General features: G+C 38.6%; 1 protein-coding gene across 1 annotated transcript in view; it reads right to left on the bottom strand.

The window, feature by feature from the left end:
- Positions 1–3,119: 3,119 nt before the first annotated feature.
- LOC119775656 (glutamate receptor 4-like) overlaps positions 3,120–20,858 on the bottom strand; it is a gene marked incomplete at its 3' end in the record, with an annotated part of 127,961 nt that continues 110,222 nt past the window's right edge. Inside the window, exons 4-6 of the mRNA XM_038273707.1 lie at positions 14,278–14,462; positions 3,534–3,587; positions 3,120–3,278 (exon numbers count right to left, since the gene is read on the bottom strand). Of these exons, the coding sequence (XP_038129635.1) occupies positions 3,120–3,278; positions 3,534–3,587; positions 14,278–14,462 (398 nt within the window). The remainder of the gene's footprint in view (positions 3,279–3,533; positions 3,588–14,277; positions 14,463–20,858) is intronic.

Below are 20,858 nucleotides of genomic sequence, written 5' to 3'. Positions count from 1 at the left end.
TGTAGTATAAAAAGTGAAAGTTGAACAAAATTGACTGGTTTTTCAATCTTCTCGTTGCTAAATGGGAGATCTGCTTTTGATCCGGCTAAGAAATGTGTCTGCCATCTTCAGAACGGTCCTCTGTGCATTGCAGCATCTCCTTAAATGACTAGCTGCCGATAAGTGGTACATTTAAACACGAAATATTGCTGCTTTTTTTTATTTGGTTAAGAGAGTAAACACGGCAGAGGAAGGCCTGAACCACCATGGTGTTCATTTATTAGCAGAGTCAGGCTGACGGTGATGCAGGCTGTGGACGACTCAGTGGGGAGCGGAGTAATTTAGGCTGAGTGGATTTCCAGGAGAGAGAGCAATTTATCAAGAAATGTAGGGAGGATAAACACACACATACACACAGCTTTATATGAAATCACACTGTGGTGTAAACTTTTAATTTCACCCAGCTCGATCCATCAGACACACAGACAAACACACAACCTTACACACATGCATGCATGCAATGAGCTCCACTCACACCATTTCCACTCTGCTGCTCCTGCATTCAAAATAGAAATCTTTGCTGGACACACAGATTTGCTCCAGGGAGGAGGTTTGCAAACCACCATGGCGTGATGCCTTCTTGCCCTAGTGCCATTTGACATCAGTGTGGCTGAACAGGATTCAAAGTGGGTCAGCAGAGGATGCAGCACAGACGGCTCATGGTGATGCCTCATCCTATTTGCGTTAGCTCCACAGTCTGACGTTTTGTTTTTCTTTGCATTGACCCCTCATAAACAGCCAGTTCCTATTATTCTTCCTAAAAAATGTAGTTTGGTTTCAAGTCGTGATCCTGAAACTAAAAAAATTGCATTTTGACTTTAATAAGAGCTTTCCGCATCCCTTTGCGTTCAAACAATAAGGATAGTTTATTTTGACTTTCCAAAGTGCAGCAAAAAGTAGCAGCTTCATTAATCTACTAGAATGTTTTAGAGATATTGAATCTAGGCTTAGTTCTAAATCTCAGTCTACTGTATCTTAATGTTGTTTAAAGTATCGAGAGCCTCACCAGGACTCCTCCAAACATATTGTCTATCGGTCGCTATTTTCGCTCTTTTCACTATCAAAGCTTCCTCCATAAGTTATTTTTCTAGGAACAGGGGCTTTTGCTGACTATAATCTCTATAATCTGACTATAATCTATTGCTCAAGCTGGTTTCCATCTCCAGTTTGGCTTAAACAATCAGGCTTGGAGGTTAAAACTATTGTTGAAAACCTATTTCTTTTCGTCCACAGGTGACGGTTGGGGCGGTTTGGTGGATTCGAGCATCGTGTCGCTTTACTAAAATAATTCCTCCCCCACTTTGCTTAGAACATAAAAGCTAAGGGTTAAACTTAAGTCAATGTAGCTTCTTAACTGATATAGATGCTCTTAAAAAATTGTTTTTAGGTGCTGCAACATAAGGCTAAATGACATGCTATTATTCAATATATGTTTTTTTTTGTTTTTTTGTAAATAAATTTACTTTGTCCTATTTTTTTCATTATAGTGTTACTTTAACATGTAAACTGTTTTTTTTCCCTCCACAATGGGTGTGGTCATTTTGCACTGGGCCAAATGTCTGTATGTTGAGGCTTATTAGTTTAAAGTAACGTAGGCTAAGATTAGTGAAGTGCTTGGCACACCTTGGCGATTTAGCCAGCGTATACCTGATGCACTAAGAATCTGGCATGCTCAAAATTGCTTGACGTATGGCAGCGTCTGCTCATACGTGGGCCATACGTTACAGGTGAGTAATGGGGTTGTTGATATACGTTAAGTGTAAGTTACTCATAGGTCCTGTTGTCTAGCTTATCCAAAACTTATGAATAACTTGTGCATATCTTATGAGTAACTTATCAAGAATGTATCCCCAACAGATATCTACGTATTCGACGTGTTCAAGACGACTGCTGAACTTGTTTCTCACTTAAAGCTACTGTATGATGGTGTATAGGCAGCATTTTAGTATAAAAGGGGGTTCATAGGAAGAAACCGTCACTTCTCCTCCAGACTTCAGACGTTCCAGAAGAGATGGAGGATCCGGCAAGCCTGAGACAGGAATCCATATTAGCTATCCTTCGACATCAGCAAGATCTCATCAGTTTGACTCTGTTCCAACTGTAAGGTGAGCGTGAAGGTGAGTGTGATGTATCCTCACTGCGTTAACGCCCACTGCCACGACCAACAAACTTCCTAGCAGAAATGACGATGAATCTGCTGCGACTGCAAATCTTTCTTTTTATTTCTTTTTTCTTTTTATTTATTTCTTCTTTTTTGTTGGACGGATAACAGCAGCTAAGTTAATACCGCAATCAAATACATCAATTTATGCAGACCAGGTACCTCTGGGCGCATTGCTGCCCCCTTCAGGCTGCTGTAAGTTCAGCCGTACGTTATGCATAAATAAGGTTGTCGATATACATAAGTTCTGGATTATGAATACTCTGTATATGCCCAAATTGAAAAAATACATAGAAAGTTCTGCGTATGCCAGTATTTTAGGTGATTCTGGGATGTCAGGCATACGCCGGCTAAATCGTCATGGTGTGACAAGGGCTTAAAAGCTTCAAACTCTGCCCTGTTGGAAATATATTGACTGTTCTTAAAAGCCACATGAGTTCCAGGAGATAAATTCACTGATAGGAGTTTAGGTTGAAACTTTCTAAGAGACGTCTAAGCTCTTATATTTTGGGGTGTATGTAAATATTTGAGCATGTTTCTAGAAATTAGACAAATTAGAAGTGCATTAAAGAATATCCTAATTCATTTAAAATTGTTCCCATATAACTTTCTTCAATAAGTTATAGGTTCAATAACTTTTCCACTCTGTAAAATACTATTCAGTTCCATCTTTAAAAAGCATAAACTGAAAACACGTTGATTTTCATGATTAGTGGAGGGAACCTCTGACTACATTTGCATCTGACCTAGCAAGTGTTTTCAGCTTCACAGCACTGCATCTCATTTCAGCAGGAAATGAGCAAAGTTTCCTGCTCTTTGACAGCACAGTTTGCCCACATGTGTAAAGCCAGAGCTGCAATCCCAGGGACAGCAGGAGGAAACCAGTCCTGCAGCCCCCTGGTCAAGATTTCATCTGTACCTTTGGTGGGGCGTCTGAGCCTGGGTATTCTCTCTGATCCAGTTTGTTCCAGCGCTGCATCAGTTTGATGACCATGGGGTTGCTGAAGTCTACCAGCTGGAACCCTGTCACGTTGGCTCCTCCATGCATGAAGCGCTCCAGGTTGATGTCCTTAAAACCCTGAAAGAGAAATAAAGAGAAAGTATTTAAACTCCCAGGAATAACCAAGCATTGCACAGGAAGGACAATACAGCAGAAATATAACATTTTATGATTATTTAACGCTGTTACATTAAAAGACATTAAATGCCAAAAAAGATTAACTATGTTAGATTTACTATACATTAGCACACACAGTAGACTAACACCTATCAGGCAAAAGAAATAGACGTAAAACCCTTAAACTCAGATCTAGCAAAGAATAGCTTCTCTCACCAGATTGGCCATGATGTAGTGGTATCCCTTCACATGTTTCCCAACACTGACGATCTACAGGAAGCCAAAGCAGAGATAATATCAGGGGATTATTGCATGTATATCTTTACAACATTAAGCAGACAGGGGGAAATAAGTGCAGATATGCAGGCAGGTGGACACAGGACCCAACAAGGTGATAACGATTTTCAGGAGCTGAGGTTAGCAGTGAATAAATATAGGGATTATATAATATAAATAAAGTGAGATAAGCTTAAATTATGAATTTAAAAGAATCAAAGATTTATTATTTTTCTCAAAAATTAGACACTTTAACTTATCTTCATAGATATATATGACATCTAGCTTGCAGCAAGAGAGTTCTGGGTTCGATTCCCGGCCCGGGGTCTTTCTGCATGGAGTTTTCATGTTCTCCCTGAGCATGTGTGGGTTCTCTCCGGGTACTTCCTCCCACAGTCCAAAAACATGACTGTTAGGTTAATTTACTTGTATAAATTCTCCTTAGGTTTGTCTGTTTGTCTCTATGTTCCCCTGTGATGGACTGGCGACCTGTCCACGGTGTACCCTGCCTCTCCCCCATTGACTGCTGGAGATAGGCACCAGCACCCCTCGGGATTCCACTTGGGACAAGCGGGTCAGATAATGGATGGATGGATGTAAATTACAGTAAAATAGTTTCAGGAATTTTATTTAAAAATTTTTTGTGGCCCCAAAATAATTTCCACTGTACAATGTTGTTTATACGGGAGAAAAAGACTTGAACCTCAAAGTTAAACACAGTGAAAGAAAATCATGACCAGGAGTCAGAATCAAAGCTTTCGTGTTCTGGTATACTGAAAGAAACTAAGTTTCCCACCATGTGTTAGAAAGATTATAAATTAGTTTAAGGTTCTCTAAACCCATAAAAAAGTCTCTTAAGAGGTCAGGTGGTCAGATGTACAGAAAGTAAATACAAGATCAGTTTGAGTGATAAAGAATCTTAAAGGATGTTTCATCTGTCAATAACAACCCTGATCTTCATCCTGCAGCTGCTCAGTCACATCTGACAGAAACAGTCTGTGTCCGCGTGGCTGCTGCTTGTTTTAGTCACTCCGACAACAGTAATGATGCGTTTCCTGTTCTGTCACAGGCTGCGTCACTGATGGTTTTCTGAACCTCTGACTCCAAACTAATGAGTAGCCGGAAGCTTGGCCCACATCCCTCTGTGACTCACTGACTGCGTTTCCTCACCAGTTTCCTCATTAGCCAGATTAGGAATGCTCCTGCCTGGCGGATCAGATCAAGACTGAAGGATGAGCCTTTTAGGACCTCATTTACACGCACGCTGCATATTCTACTTGTTAGATGGACATTCGTCATTTTCAGGTGAAGCCAATGAAAAGTAAAGTGTAAAGGAGTTTGATTGTAAAGCAGGCTGCAAGATATTTGGAGAACTTGTGAAACTGAAAAGGAGAGCCTGATGTTCAATAAATAAACAAATCTTTAAAATGTTTTACTTCCTTTCTGCTTTGGTCTAAAAGCAATCATAACAGACCATTTATTCATCCTCTAAGATGAAATTCACTTAATTTTTTTCATCTGTACAAAATATTTTATTGAAAAGTGGAATTTAGGCGACTTTGGCTCAGTTGTATTTTTTTATTCATGACCTGACTCTCAGCTACCTCTTTGTATTGAAAACATTTTTTATGCTACATCAGGCAACAGCATAGAGAAGCTGAATGCTTAACCTAAAATATCTAAAATTCACTGCAGTCCAGGCAGTTCTTTGCAATATTATCTAGAATGAAAATGAGATGAACCGAAGCAAAAATCTAATTTAATTTTTAAGGGGTACAGTAAAAAGGAACATTCTCCATCTCTTTCCTGTTCTTTGAGACTTTTCTTGCAGAACGGAGTCATCAGCTTGTTAAATAATGTGATTTAAAGTAATAATAGCACTGTTCTTTAGTGCTCCACGTTTAGGTGCATAAAGGTTAGTGTTAGCATTAGGGTTAATCTATGCTCCATCTATGTTCAATAGATGGAAGCTGGCAATGATGCAACTTTATGATCACATCTAACAGAATTTATTTGCATAAAAACTCTAATTCCCACTAGCCTGACGTAGTCCGACTCAATTCTAGTCAGAATATGAGTCTGATACTGCTCCATAGAGCTGTGATTATGGGGCGTGTTTTGAACGAACCAGGAAAAAAAATGCCTCTGCACTCAATTGGATAGACCTACAACCAATAAGAGCAGCGGAGTGCGTGACGTATGTTAAGCGACGCATAGTTGTTGTCAACGAAAATCAAAGCGTGCAGTTGCACGCCTAGAATAAGAAGATGAGCCTTGATCGCGTTTCTCTGTTCCTCTTTTAAAATGAATTTGCTGTCGATATCTTCTAGAACAGACCTAATAGCAGAATCTACTCACCTAAACTCTCCAGCGGCAGCCATTGTTGTTGTCACCCAAGCGCGCTTTGGTCACGTGGTTGATTACGTTACTGTTGATCATCTGTCCATCATCGTATGACAATTTGATTGGTCCGCCAGATATTGTGCGAGCATACTCCCGCTACTATCGAGCAATGCCAGAACGAACTTCCCGACCTCAAACGTTGTGGGCGGGACTAAGTTCGGAATGGCACCCAGGCTAAATTTCCACTACAGTCAAACCAAGAATCTTTGAAAGAAATTGAAGGTCAAAGTTTAGCTCCAAATGTATAAATGATCCCAAAGAGAAAGCAAAAGAAACATTCCCAGGCATCCCAAAAGAAACTCCTCTTGAAAGCCACCCATGTAATGAATCATGCACATCAACAAAAGGAATAATATCTTCTATATATAGTATAATCAATGGAAAGTTACCTTCTTACGATAAAACAGTGACAAAAAAAGGAAATGGGAAAAAGACTTGGGGTGTATTTACGAGGAGGCAGCGTGGCATCATTTATTGGAACAGGCACAGACTGTGCTAACCTCCACAAAACATAGACAAATTCAGTTTAATATATTTGATAGGACATATTACACTCCATACAGGCTACATAGAATTGACAATAACATTTCCTCTAGGTGTCAGAGATGTTAAGTGACTGATGGGGATGTTATACGCATGCTATGGAGTTGCCCAATGATAAAAGAACTTTGGAAATGTGTCACTGTGATAACTTTAAGGGTAATAGGAATGCAAATTGAACAAGACCAAAAACTATGGATTCCTGGGGACTATTTATGTAAATCATTACAATAAATACTTTATATTACATGCAAGCACTGCAGTAAATAAATGTATCCTGGTTAACTAGAAATCCGAAAATTCCCCGTCAGTAAGACACCGGCTCAATGAGTTTGTATCTTACTGCACACCCGAAAAGATACTGTATAATGTTAGAGGAAAACATGCAATCTTTGAAAAAATCATAGACTTTCTGCCCTCTCTGGACCCAGCTGTCGATGGGGGAGTGAGCCTTTCTGGACCGGCTTCCAATTAGCCCTTTGCAGGTTCTTCTTATATAACTTCCTCACTTATGTACCTTGATAGAAGCAGTGTGTTGAATTATACAGAGATGAATGTGTTGTGTACAGAAATGAAAGGATATTGAGAACCATACGAGAAAGGAGGGTGGGACCTTAAAAGTTTGTTATATTTTGTTTCTTTGTTTTCTTTTGGTGTTAAAAATCAAAAATCATCTTCCTTGTATGGTGTGTCTGTAAGACTATATACCAATGAGTTTGCTATACTAAATACTATTTTCAGTATAACTGTAAATTACGGTGGCTGAGAAGTGCAAAACACATTTACAATTCAAAAACACATTAACAAATAAAAAACAAAATAACATTTGAAGAAACAAAATTATATTTTATGAAACAATTTATTTTTGAAATAAAAGTTACAATTTTTAAAAACACATTTACATTTTAGCAAACAAATTTACATTAACAAATAAACAAAATAACATTTGAAGAAACAAAATTATATTATATGAAACAAATGTATTTTTGAAAAAAAAAGTTTAAATTTTTTAAAACACATTTACAATTCAAAAACACATTAACAAATAAAAAACAAAATAATATTTTAAGAAACAAAATTATATTTTATGAAACAATTTATTTTTGAAAAAAAAAGTTTACATTTTTAAAAACACGTTTACATTTAAGGAAACAAATTCACATTTTAAATAAGTTCGATTTTAGGTGAGAGAAAGTTTCATTTTAGAGAAAAAAAATACATTATAGGGAAACAAATTTACATCTAAAAAAAAATTGACCGTTCGGAAACACTTGTACAAGTGCAAAGACAAAACTGCAAGTGGCAAAACACATTTACATAGCCAAAAACAAATTAACAAAAGACGGCTACACGGAAAGGGAATGTCCCAGTGGCCGGATGTGACGTCACGATTACCCTGACTTGTAGTACAAACAGATCAATCTGTAGTCCTCCTGCTTCACGTGAAAAGTCAGCGGCGATTTTAGATGGAAAGAATTGCACTGAAGCTGTTTTTCTTAAGTTTACGCTAACCGAACAATGTTTTTAGCCAATTTACACCATTTTGTTCTTCGTGCGGACGGTCTCTGGAACTTTTACGGGACACGGACCAGGTGGCAGGACCAAGCAGCAGAGCCGGGCGTATTACTGGCCGGAGCCACTATTATTTTGTCATGTAGTTTTTTAATTACTTTTCTTTGGTATTTAATTATTTTTTGGGTATTTTTCCTGCCGTTTTTCGGCAAATGCTTTATTTATAGTACTTCTAACTAGATTGTTTTATATAGATATATATATATATATATATATATAGGCTATATATTGTGATGTTATCGCTTAATAACCTGTATTAAAATGTATTCTTTATGGGTTTCTTTTTATTGTGATGTTAGTGCTTAATAAACTGCATTAAAACTTTTATAATGTAACATTTAGTTGATGGAACGGAGTACTTTATCTGCGAATACGTGGCCTTGGCCGGCAGCAGCCACCATCGGCCTCTCCGATGGCAAGCTCTGCCGGCAGCGGCCACCATCGGCCTCTCCGATGGCAGGCTCTGCCGGCAGCGGCCACCATCGGCCTCTCCGATGGCAGGCTCTGCCGGCAGCGGCCACCATCGGCCTCTCCGATGGCAAGCTCTGCCGGCAGCGGCCACCATCGGCCTCTCCGATGGCAGGCTCTGCCGGCAGCGGCCAACATCGGCCTCTCCGATGGCAGGCTCTGCCGACAGCGGCCACCATCGGCCTCTCCGATGGCAAGCTCTGCCGGCAGCGGCCACCATCGGCCTCTCCGATGGCAGGCTCTGCCGCAGCCACTTCCACGAATTGAGCTCGGCCCTGCTGCTTGGTCCTGCCACCTTGTACCGTGTCCCGTAAAAGTTCCAGAGACCGTCCGCACGAAGAACAAAATGGTGTAAATTGGCTGAAAACATTGTTCGGTTAGCGTAAACTTAAGAAAAACAGCTTCAGTGCAATTCTTTCCATCTAAAATCGCCGCTGACTTTTCACGTGAAGCAGGAGGACTACAGATTGAGCTGTTTGTACTACAAGTCAGGGTAATCGTGACGTCACATCCGGCCACTGGGACATTCCCTTTCCGTGTAGCCGTCTTTTGTTAATTTGTTTTTGGCTATGTAAATGTGTTTTGCCACTTGCAGTTTTGTCTTTGCACTTGTACAAGTGTTTCCGAACGGTCAATTTTTTTTTAGATGTAAATTTGTTTCCCTATAATGTATTTTTTTTTCTCTAAAATGAAACTTTCTCTCACCTAAAATCTAACTTATTTAAAATGTGAATTTGTTTCCTTAAATGTAAATGTGTTTTTAAAAATTTTAACTTTTTTTTTCAAAAATAAATTGTTTCATAAAATATAATTTTGTTTCTTCAAATGTTATTTTGTTTTTTATTTGTTAATGTGTTTTTGAATCGTAAATGTGTTTTTAAAAATTTTAACTTTTTTTTTTCAAAAATACATTTGTTTCATAAAATATAATTTTGTTTCTTCAAATGTTATTTTGTTTATTTGTTAATGTAAATTTGTTTGCTAAAATGTAAATTTGTTTTTAAAAATTTAAACTTTTTTTTCAAAAATACATTTGTTTCACAAAATATAATTTTGTTTCTTCAAATGTTATTTTGTTTTTTATTTGTTAATGTGTTTTTGAATTGTAAATGTGTTTTGCACTTCTCAGCCACCGTAGTAAATGCTTGCTATACACCATATATATCTTGTAAAAGCTTTTGTTAATAAAACAAATCTTTTTTTTTTTTTATGTATAAAGGATCCCATTAATAATGATCCAAATACTCTACATAAATATGAACAAAACTCAGTGTCAATAAGAAAGCATAAAAAAAAGATATTACAGCAAAACCATAAAATACGACACTTTGTAAATGCAGACGTATACTTTGAAGTAATAGATTGCAGTTGTTGGCTTGTGAATGAAAAAAGGAACCATGCATTCATCAATGTGTCTAGTGTATGTTTATCTGTCTGCTAAAAACTTAAGTAAAATTTCTGCAAACTACACTAAAACATTCGATAAAGCACCACTTCTCTAAAAAAAAAGAACCAAATCTAATTCATATGGTTTTGCCGAATCCAATAAACTACATAAAAACCAATTGTACAGAAGTAAAATTTAAATTATGAGGTAGGTTTAAAGTTACATCCTGACAGACTTTTTTTTTTACTGTCCCCTTCATTTCCTCCCCTCCTTTAACCACGATGCATGATATAATCGGCCCCCTATCGGTATCGGCCTGTATCGGCCTTAAAACTGAATATCGGACATAGGCCACCCCACCAATATTTAACCCGATATTTGATCAGCTTCTGAGTTTCTAAAGTCTAAAAAAAAAAAAAAAAATACTATTTCTTCTTCCTCAAAAACTTCTTATTTACAGACTTAAAAACTTCTATCTTCATATGCTGCTATATTGCCATTTAAAAACACCATATCAATCTCTTTTACTAATGAAATATTGCTATATGTCATCGTTATGCTACGAAATCCCCCGAAAATTCAAGATATTTTGCCATATTTTTATATGTTGATATATTGACGCGGTATCGACCTATTTTACTAACAAAGTCTCACAAGAATTTGCAAAATATCTCGAGTTTGTAACAGAACGATGAAATTTCACAAGATTTTGAAAGTAAAATAGATCGATACTGCATTTTTAAAAATCAATTTGATATCAGCATATGAAAATATATTTGAGTATATTATTTTAAAAAGTGTCAGAAATGGATAACAAAACTGCTATTTTCAATGACTACTTATTTTTGTCCAGCTTTAACATCGGTATCGATATCGGTTTTATGAGTTTTAAAATATCGGCATATCGGATATCGGCCAAAATCCCAATATCGTGCATCCCTACTTTTTTCCTTTCAGTCCAAAATGATCTCTGTGTTTTTCTCCTCTATTTTTCCTCCTTGCTCTCCTCTGACCCTTTAATTGCTGTGTAATGATACTCACTCACATTCTAAGCTATATATCATTTATTAGCAAGCCGATGAAAAAGAGGCTGATTTTGAAAAATGCCCCTGATCAAATGACTTATTGGATTTTACATTGGGAAAGTTTCCTCTGCCTTTTAATATTATGGTTCCTTATGGGATCAGCATGGCACTAAGCTCAGGGGGATAGGGGCAAATCATGATCTTTTAAACATGAAGAAACACAATTGCATTTAGACAGTGACGAAAAATAAGTATTTGAACACCCTGCTATTTTGCAAGTTCTCCCACTTAGAAATCATGGAGAGTTCTGAAATTGTCACCATAGGTGCATTTCCACTATGAGAGATATAATCTGAAAAAAAAGCAGAAATCCCATATATATGATTTTATAACTATTTATTTGCATCATACAGCTGCAAATAAGTATTTGAACACCTTTATATCAACCAGAACTCTGAGTTAGTCTGCCTTCAAAATGTCCACCTCCACTCCATTTATTATCCTAAATTAGATGCACCTGTTTGAGATGGTTAGCTGCATAAAGACGCATGTCCAGCTCATACAATCAGTAGGAATCCAACTACTAACATGGGAAATTTCAGGAAGCTAAACATGACTGTCAATTAGGGCCGGAACGGTTCACAAAATCCACTGTTCGGTTCGGTTCACGGTTTCATGGTAACGGTTTGCGGTTCGGTATATGTTGATTGTTAGCCTGACATGTTGGTCATGTTGCTGTTAGAATAAACAAAACGTGTTGCACAATGCTTGCACACTGTTTTTATCCACAACTTTCTTTCCGCTGTCATCGTAGGTCACTCTAAATGCAAAGCGGTCCCATACAGCAGACCTATAAAGTGCTGCTGGCGCGTCTTCCAACTCCTGTTCTTACCCACTCGCCATACCCACACAATTCTCCACAACAACTGATTTTTTTCTGCTACACCCGGCTACGCTGCTTTGCTTCTTCTTCTTCTTGTTTACTACTGGTGGTTGGCTTTGGTCGCAGTACCGCCACCTTCTGCTCTGGAGTGTACACGCTTCCATGAGAAAAAGGAGCAGCGCATGAACGGAACGCAACACACGTGAATCGAACCGAGACAGTCGAACGTACGGTTTTTATAAACCGTTCCATCCCTACTGTCACTCTCCCTCAGATTGGGGCTCCATGCAAGATGTCACCTCTTGGGGTCTGAGTGATCCTAAGAAAGGTGTGAACCCAGCCTAGAAATACACAAGAGGAGCTGGTCAATGACCTGGAAAGACCTGGGACCACCGTTTCCAAGGTTACTGTTGGTAATACACTGAGACATAATTTGAAATCATGCATGGCACAGAAGGTTCCCGTGCTTAAACAGAGGAGTCATGGGAGAAAGTCATGAGTGTCAGATGAGACCAAAATAGAACTTTTTGGTCATAATTCCACTAAATGTGTTTGGAGGAGGAAAAAAGATGAGTACCATCGCAAGAGCATCATCCCTGCTGTGAAGCATGGGGGTGGCAGCATCATGCTTTGGGGGTATTTTTCTGCATATCAGATAGAGCGACTGCACCGTATTAAAGAGAGGATGAATGGGGCCATTTATTGCCAGATTTTGGGGAAAAATCTCCTTCCCTCAGTTAGAGTATTAAAGACGGGCCGAGGCTGGGTCTTCCAACATGACAATGACCCGAAGCACATAGCCAGGATACCCAAGTAGTGGCTCTGTTAGAAGCATATCAAAGTTGTCATGTGGCCTAGCCAGTATCTAGACCTAAACCCAATAGAGAATCTTTGGAGGGAGCTCAAACTCTGTGTTTCTCAGCAACAGCCCAGTAACCTGACAGATCTAGAGAAGATCTGTGTGGAGGAGTGGGCCAAAATCCCTTCTGCAGTGTATTCCAACCTGGTGAATAATTACAGTTTTGACCTCTGTAATTGCAAACAATGCTACCGTACCAAATATTAACATTGATTTTCCCAGTTAATACTTTTTATAATACTTATTTGCAGCTGTATCATACAAATAAATAGTAAAAAAAATCATATATTGTGATTTCTAGATAATGTCTCTCATTGTGGACATGCACCTACAATGACAATTTCAGAACCATCCATGATTTCTAAGTGGGAGAACTTAGAAATCATAAGATAGCAGGATGTTCAAATACTTATTTTTCTCACTGTATCTTATATCACTTGAGTTGCACATTTATTTCATAAAATGTTTTATTTTTTTATATTTTGTGATATATTGTACATCTCTGGGTGGGGGGGGGGGGGGTATTTTATTATGGATAGATGTTAATGGAAAACTAAATCAGTAGATAAACAATCTGCCTAAGAAAAAGGAAAAAGTCAACTGAGTAGAGAGTAAAAGAGGCTCTTTTCACCCCAGAGAAAGGTGGTGGGCTAAAGGAATAAGCAGAAGGATGTGAAGGAGGAGAAGGGAGGTGCACGTTCTGAGTGTAGTGGTGCCAGCTAACACCACTTGAGATCAAAACAGACGTTTTTGAGGTTCAAACTCTCCTAATTAACAGATATAGCATGCTCAAAGCATCAAACGACTGAGGTAAACAGCTCTTTGAAGAGATTCAAATATTGCCGTCTGTTATAATGTTGCACAAAATCCTTCCAGTCTTAAAGTTGACTTTGGAGTCAATGTTCAAAGAGATGGTATATTTTATTAAAGCAGAATATGAAATGCAGACCTCTGGGGAGAGTGGGAATCACCTCCAAAGGTGGTCATAGTTCAGAAAAGTGCAGCCCAAAAGCAGCAATATAGTGAAAGACCCTCAAGCTCCAATGGTTGACATGAACCTCCCCAACCACCAAGGGGAACAGGAAAGGTGAGAGAAGAGCTTATATATGTAAATACCCCTTTGATCCAGAATAGAGTTTATAATTCACCTTCTCAAATGTTAAGTTCTTAATAATGAAGCTCCAAGCATTAGAGATCTGGATGCTGCATATGTTCCTAGCAGAGCATTTTGTTCCCAGACTGCAGGTTTACTGCTGGTTCCCAGAGGTTCTAAAAGTAGAATGGGAGGCCTATGTTTTAGTTTGTAGGTTAGACCCTCTGTCCTATTTTAAGACTATTCTAAACACGGATCTTGTTTATAAGGCTCTTAGTTACGTTATTTCTGTAGTAATGTGCAGTTTAAGGCCTGCAGAACAAATTTAAACACTGAAAAATAACATTTCTCCCTCTAAAGTGAGACCTGGACTGAAAATATAGAGTAAACCCTTCAGCATGTTGGTCCTACAGAGCAAGCTAAAAGGTAAATGCTGACATGGTGGCTGCATCACCTGTTCCAACATGTTCTGCAGTCTCTCTGCCTCCAGGTCAATGACAAACTTCTTCTCCTGTCGCCGGCCCAGATCCTCCAGCAGCCGGCGATAGTTGGCATCGTTGAAGCTTTCCACGCAGATGGCGCTGACCTGCCAGTTGTTCTGTCCAGCTTTCTCCATGATGGCCTGCAGGATGGCGTACCCTGAAAGAATCAGACAGAAGATTGGGGTCTGCAGTGTTTTACCTTAAAGCTGCATCATTCTATAGCATCGATATTAAACATATTAGATAGAGAGAGTCTTAGCTTTATTTATTGAACCAAACAGGCAAATGGGCTCTGAGCTCTGCTCGTTTGAAAGACTTACACAAAAGAGCTGCTACTGGCGCAGCAGAAGCTCTCGAGGAATCCAAGCATCGAATGGGGAAAGTTTTTGAGCGGTAAATTGGTGTTTTAGAAGATAGATTAGGTGTAGATTAGATTTAACCGTAAAACTGTTTCTTGAACTGATGTGTATCTAAACTCACTGCAACTGGCTACAGAACTACTGGCTACAGAAGCATGTTGGTCGGTTTTATACACAGCAGCATCACGTCATGTTTCCTGGGTGATGTTACAATAACTATGAATAATTATAGATAATAAAACAATTTATATATATTTATATTATAATTTGCATTTATATTATAATTATAATAATTTAATACATTTAAGTAATTTCCCTCTGGGATTATTAAAGTATTTCTGATTCTGAATGAATTAAAAATAAATTGAACATTATCGATCTCACAATAGAGAAATTAAGTCTCTGCATTTCACCCATCCCGTTTGTGGAGCAAAGGGCTGCCATCGTGGGGCGCCCGGGGAGCAATCGGGGGTTAAGGGTCTTTGCTCCGAGAGCCAGAATGGCAGTCTGTTGGATTGTATTTTAAACTCACAACCTTAGGATTCCAAGCCCTATGCCTTGACCACTAGGCCACCAATCCCTCTTTTTGAAGGGTTAGCAACTAATGATTATTATTTAAATTGATTAATCTGTTTATTATATTTCCGAAATCGATTAATAATCATATACTGTAGCCAAAGGTTCCTTAAAGAAAACCTTTTGCAAAATTAAACCAGGTGAAACTAAAACTTTTTCACTTCAGGAGTTCTGGATAGAGCATATTGACAGGCAAAATTTTTTTTAATGTAAAATGCAAAATGTTTACAATTTTCCCCCCCACAATTTTGGTATAAGTGCTGCTCAAGGTGGGTTGCTCTGCCTGCTTAAAACACGTTTTAAGGTCTCTACAGCCCAGTTAACAATTAATCGATTACTAAATTAGTATACGATCATTTCAATAATCGATTAGTCATGATTAATCCAATTACTTGTTTCAGCCCTAACTGCAGAGCCGCCAACAACTCTGTATTAAACACAAGGAGGCCGCCAAACTAACGGCTCTAGACACTGAAGCAAGATTGCAAGACTTGTGCAGTAAATTGTTATAACAATAACCACAACATGTGGATTACCCCTTCAAGTATTCAAATCAAACCACCTCCTGTGTCTTATAGCCCTCATAACGCTCTGAATGCATTTTCAGCCGCATTTGCAAAATGTTTCAGAGCAATTATTCTTCCAGTTGGTGCTTTTCATGCTGCCTAATTGCAAACAGGATATTGCATGGAACAAAAAGCAATAATCTTGTCAGCTTGGATTTACATTGTTTTCATAAACTCATTTTATTTTAGTATTTTTCTACACACTTATGTAAACCTAGAAAAAAAAAAACAAGCTTTATAAAACACCTTTAGCACACGTTTAAATACCTGTATTTCGTTTAAAATATTACTCCATATGAGACAGCATCTATTATTTATTTTATTTTATTTTATTGTTTCTGCTCTGGATGTAATTGTGTCATTGTTAGAACTTAGCTTCTCCATATGTTTACTGATTCAACCAATGCAAACAGCTTGGAGTAGAGAACACATAAAGAGATTAAACATCCTGCCCAATGTTTATAATTGCTGAATTGAATGAGAAAATGTTTTTTTTGTTGGCACAAGAATTGTCAACTGATGAGCTGCTTCCCATGCGGAAAAGAATATATTCTTATCTTTTTCCAGCCAGATCTTGGATTCTGGTCAATTTAAGGGGGAGAAGTCTCCCTAAGTCGGAGGTAAAGCCAACTTTGAGGGCCTCTCGGCTGTCAGGTTTGTGTTCGAGGAAGATGAGTGTCAGAGAGGAAGGGACAGGGAGCTGTGAGGACGGCTGTTCTCCAGCAGGAACAGATGTCCCCCTTAAACGGCCCCTCCTGGTGGCCATCACAATCTGGCAACCCGTCTCCCTTTGCTCCCAATTAGTGGTTTAACCTGTGCTCTGGCAACCTGTCTCCCTCTACACCTCCTCTATCCCCTCCTCAGCCCTTCGCTCACCATTAGAGGGTTGTTGGTGCCAAGAGGGACAAACAAACACTAAGCACAAACACACACTCAAACTCAAGTATAAAGCATGTGAGAATATCCCCAGTCGTCCCTACGGACAGAAAACAGTTCATGGCATTTTGGCTTTTTTACAGCCAAACCCCCAAATGGGACCAAACTGTTTCTAGTTGAAAGGAAAGATAAATGAGCTTATGTGCCAGAAACAGGAAAAACACATTTTGGGACATTTTTTTTAAGCATAATATTTCCGCATGTACTTACAGCTGTAAGATTTTATAAAATACAAAAAGCGTAAAAAATAAAATAGAAATAAATTAATTTGTTTATACAAAAATAACCTGTTCTTCATTGGTGCAGCAGAAAAAAAGGGCACTGCATTTTCTATGGGGCTCTTCTGACGTTTAAGCTCATGTAATGCAAAGTATTAAAGGGTTCATAGAATGCAAAACTGAGTTTACGTTGTCATAGATGAATAACAATAGTACAGTGGTCGAAATGGACGTACAGAGAAGTTCAAACCCCATCGACACCTCCTTTCTCTTCAAATCTTACAATTCCAAACTTCCACCATTAAAAGGGGCGAATCCAAACGAAGCACCGAGTTGATGTAAACTCAGCGATGATGCCTTATTTGATTCTTGGACTTATTTGAACCAGCCCAGTGATTCACTGGTCCAAGAATATGAATAGAGGTCTTGGAGATGCAAGTCATCACATTTTTATCTGTTTAGCCTACAGTTTACTTATACAAGAATTACAAAGCAGGCAGTTTCTCTATTGAAAATGAGCCAGAACCACAAGCGTAAATGCAGTGTTCCAGGCTGCATGGAGAAAGGGTAACATTTTCACAGTTTTCTCAAGGACAAAAATAATCCATGACAGGCATGGGTTATTTTTTGTCTATCAGAAGATCCCCGCAAAGTTTGATGCTCAACTGTTCATTTGCTCTAAGCATTTTACCAAAGACAGCTTTCAAAGCAGGATTTCCTAAACTTCTTTTAGTGAAATGAGGGGTTGTTCCTACCGTAAGACCATCACAACTGCAAGCTGTAAGAATTTATTTTGTCGCTAAGCTGTTGATAGCAATGCTAGCATATCTAGGGTGAACAGATTAGGGTTTCTGAAAAGGAGGACAGAAACCCAAATCTGAGCAGCAGCTAAGGGGAGAGTAGGGTTAGAGCAGAGAGCCATGAGCCGCCCGTCCTCAGCCGGAGGAGGGGGCTGGGGTGCTGCACTTTAGTCGACTCTAAAGTCGTTTTTTTCTAGGGCGTTTAACCAGGCTCTCATTAGGGCGCATAGAACAGCAAATATGCCATTTTCCGCCCAACTAATGTTACACACCCTATTCAGAGACATCAAGAACCAGTACCAAATACCCTATAGAATCATTATATGACCATTTTAAATTCCATTTTCCAAGTAATTAGCCTAGTCTGATTTATTTCCTTAATGTCAGGTGGCACAATCAATTCTATTTATGAGCTTTTAGCTTTATAATTTCTCCATTTTCTATTTTTGGTCCTAGTTTTGAGGTAAAATGTATAGTAAACAGATAGATGTCCTCTGAAGTAAAAAGAATGGGGGAAAAAAATCAATAAATTTCATGGAGGATGGCTGCTCACCTACTGCTGACCCACTTGCTTTGCAAAACACTAATAGGCGTGAGCTGCTGGGGCCAAACATCTCAGGCAATACTTTTGGTGTTTTCAGGAATAAAATGTCTAATCCACAAAAACAACCACTATTTTTTGGCTTCAGTTTCATCACATTATGGTTACTACTCCTCATTATCTACAGGCTAAGTATTGATCTTAGTATTATTATTTGGCCTGATAATGATAAATATGAAAGAGCAGGAGCTGGGTGTTAAACTGAAATCATTACACTGTCCATGACAGCAGCATGTAGAAGTGTGTGGATTTATTTCTGTGGATCTAGTAACTGACCACAATCCTGTCACTTGTGGTAAAATGTAAAAACTTTGTCCCTTTTTAGGTAAAAAAGAGTTTTTGCAAAATAATTCTAAATAAGTGATGCTGTTTAATTCAATTCAGTTTATTTATATAGCGCCAATTCACAACACATGTCACAGGAAAACCAGTTGATTGCATCGACTCATTGACTCAAAGATAATCTCTCACACCAAGCATGCTTGTAGCGACAGTGGAGAAGAAAAACTCCCTTTTAACAGAAAGAAATCTCAAGGCCCAGTTTGAGCGGCCATCTGCAGAGGCCGACTGGGGATCAAGTTCAAGTTTAGCATAGTTTAAATTAGCACCCTATCACTTTTAGCTACTAGGGGAGCTAGACCTGTGAGCTTCAGGTTTAATGGTAGTGCTGAAAACTTTAAACAAAATGAAACAGTCTCCTTCTTTCTTTCTGAATAGCAGACAACTTTGGACCACCTGAAGACGGTTATATCTGTTTTTCTGGCTAACATGATTGTTTAGCTTAGTTAGCTCAGTGCTTTAGGTCACATGACTCAATTAGCTAGGGATTCAAATAACTTAAGTTACAGAGGGGAGTTTTTGCGTGTACAGAGCATCCATATACATTAGGTTCTGCATACTGACCTGAAAGATCCTTTGATGTTTCTGAAATTAAGGTAATTACTTGAGGAATATCGACAGAGTGCTGCATTAATCTTCTTACAGTGCAATGTCTTAATGAACAGCATAAAGCATCAATTTCCATTTCTCACAAAATCTGAGGTGGACTCTAAACTGGAGGCGTTTTATCCATTTAGAATAACCAGTTTTTTCTGATAATGTGGTTCAATGATGTGGATTTGAACACAGCAGTCATGGTACAGGGTGCGGTGTCTCAGCATGGTTAAAAATGAACTCTCTGTGTTTATGATCAGAATATGGTCCAACCTGGATCCAACAAAGCTACCAGCTGTTTGCTGCAACTCTGAAGCCATTGCCCTCCTCTAGACAGGTTTACGGTACCATTGGATACCATAGAAAAAAAACCTAACAAAAGAAAAGGTTTCTTTTTATCAAAGCGAATGCATCTTTAAAGTTGTATTGAGGTAAATGTGGCCTTCCAGACACATTTTCCTACGACTCAGATAATATGGCCAGATATAGTTCTTAGAGACTTACTAATAACGTGAATAAATCCCTGTTTTTTCAACCAGATCAGAAAAACAGCAATTTTTCCCATATAAAATCTGGTTCTCATGCTCAGACCCATAAACTGACTTATCTTTTTAACATGGATTGCAGTGAAATGTTTTGCCTGTGTGTGAAAGTAAATAAAATCAGTGGATAACGTTACTAATTAAGAAGCTCCTCCAACTGATTCAGACCAAAGTAAATAAACTGCAGGTTCTGAAAACTCCCAGAATCTCACGATCAGAGCATTAGTGAACAGACTCAAAGACTCTCTCCCAACAGGTGCTGAACTTCCAAAACCACCTCACACATCAGCAGCAGCTGCTCGCTCTGTTTGCAACATTGTGATAAGGCATGACATCTCATTGTGCCACATGGCGCATAAAGAGCAAGGACAGGAAGTTCCAGTCGTGGCCACTGAGGGAAGCAAAGCGTGCAAAGGGCCAGCTGATTACCAGCTGATAAATGTGTAGCCTGGAGGCTGTATGAGAAGAAGCAGCCAGCTGCAATCAGCATCAGTGTCAAAGACGCATCCGTGCGTGGGTGTCGGTCCACTAATGCTAACGCTTGCTGCGCCGAGTCGAATCAAGCCGGACACTAGATGGAAGCAGCTGCAACATGTGGGGAGTGGGAACATGTTGTTCTGTTAGCTCTGCTCCTCCTTCTTTACCCTGTTTCCTGAACACTGTGAGGCGAGGGTTCAGCACTGTATGGCAAACTGATTTATTATATGCCAGAAGGGAGGATCAGCAGTGAAAAGCCTTTTTTTTTTTAAAGTAAATATATTTCTAAGGAGGCTGCTGATGAGAAATATACACCTAATATAAGTAGCAACCCAAATAATCCAAATGTGCACTTAGTAGAAAGATCTTTGTCGTTAATTATAGCTTCAAGATTTATAGAAACACTTGATTTTATCCATCCTTCTACACAAGCTTTACTCAAAGAATAACAATTTAGGAGACCTCTTTTTAGCTCTTTTCACTTACTTTTATTTTATGGTTTAGTCCCCATCTCTTGAGCAACTTTGATAGTAAAGAATTAAAGC

The sequence above is a fragment of the Cyprinodon tularosa genome, unplaced genomic scaffold, assembly GCF_016077235.1.
Source record: "Cyprinodon tularosa strain WSP-4 unplaced genomic scaffold, ASM1607723v1 ctg888, whole genome shotgun sequence".
In the NCBI taxonomy this organism is placed as follows: domain Eukaryota; kingdom Metazoa; phylum Chordata; class Actinopteri; order Cyprinodontiformes; family Cyprinodontidae; genus Cyprinodon; species Cyprinodon tularosa.
This window is presented reverse-complemented; position numbering and strand designations above follow the sequence as displayed.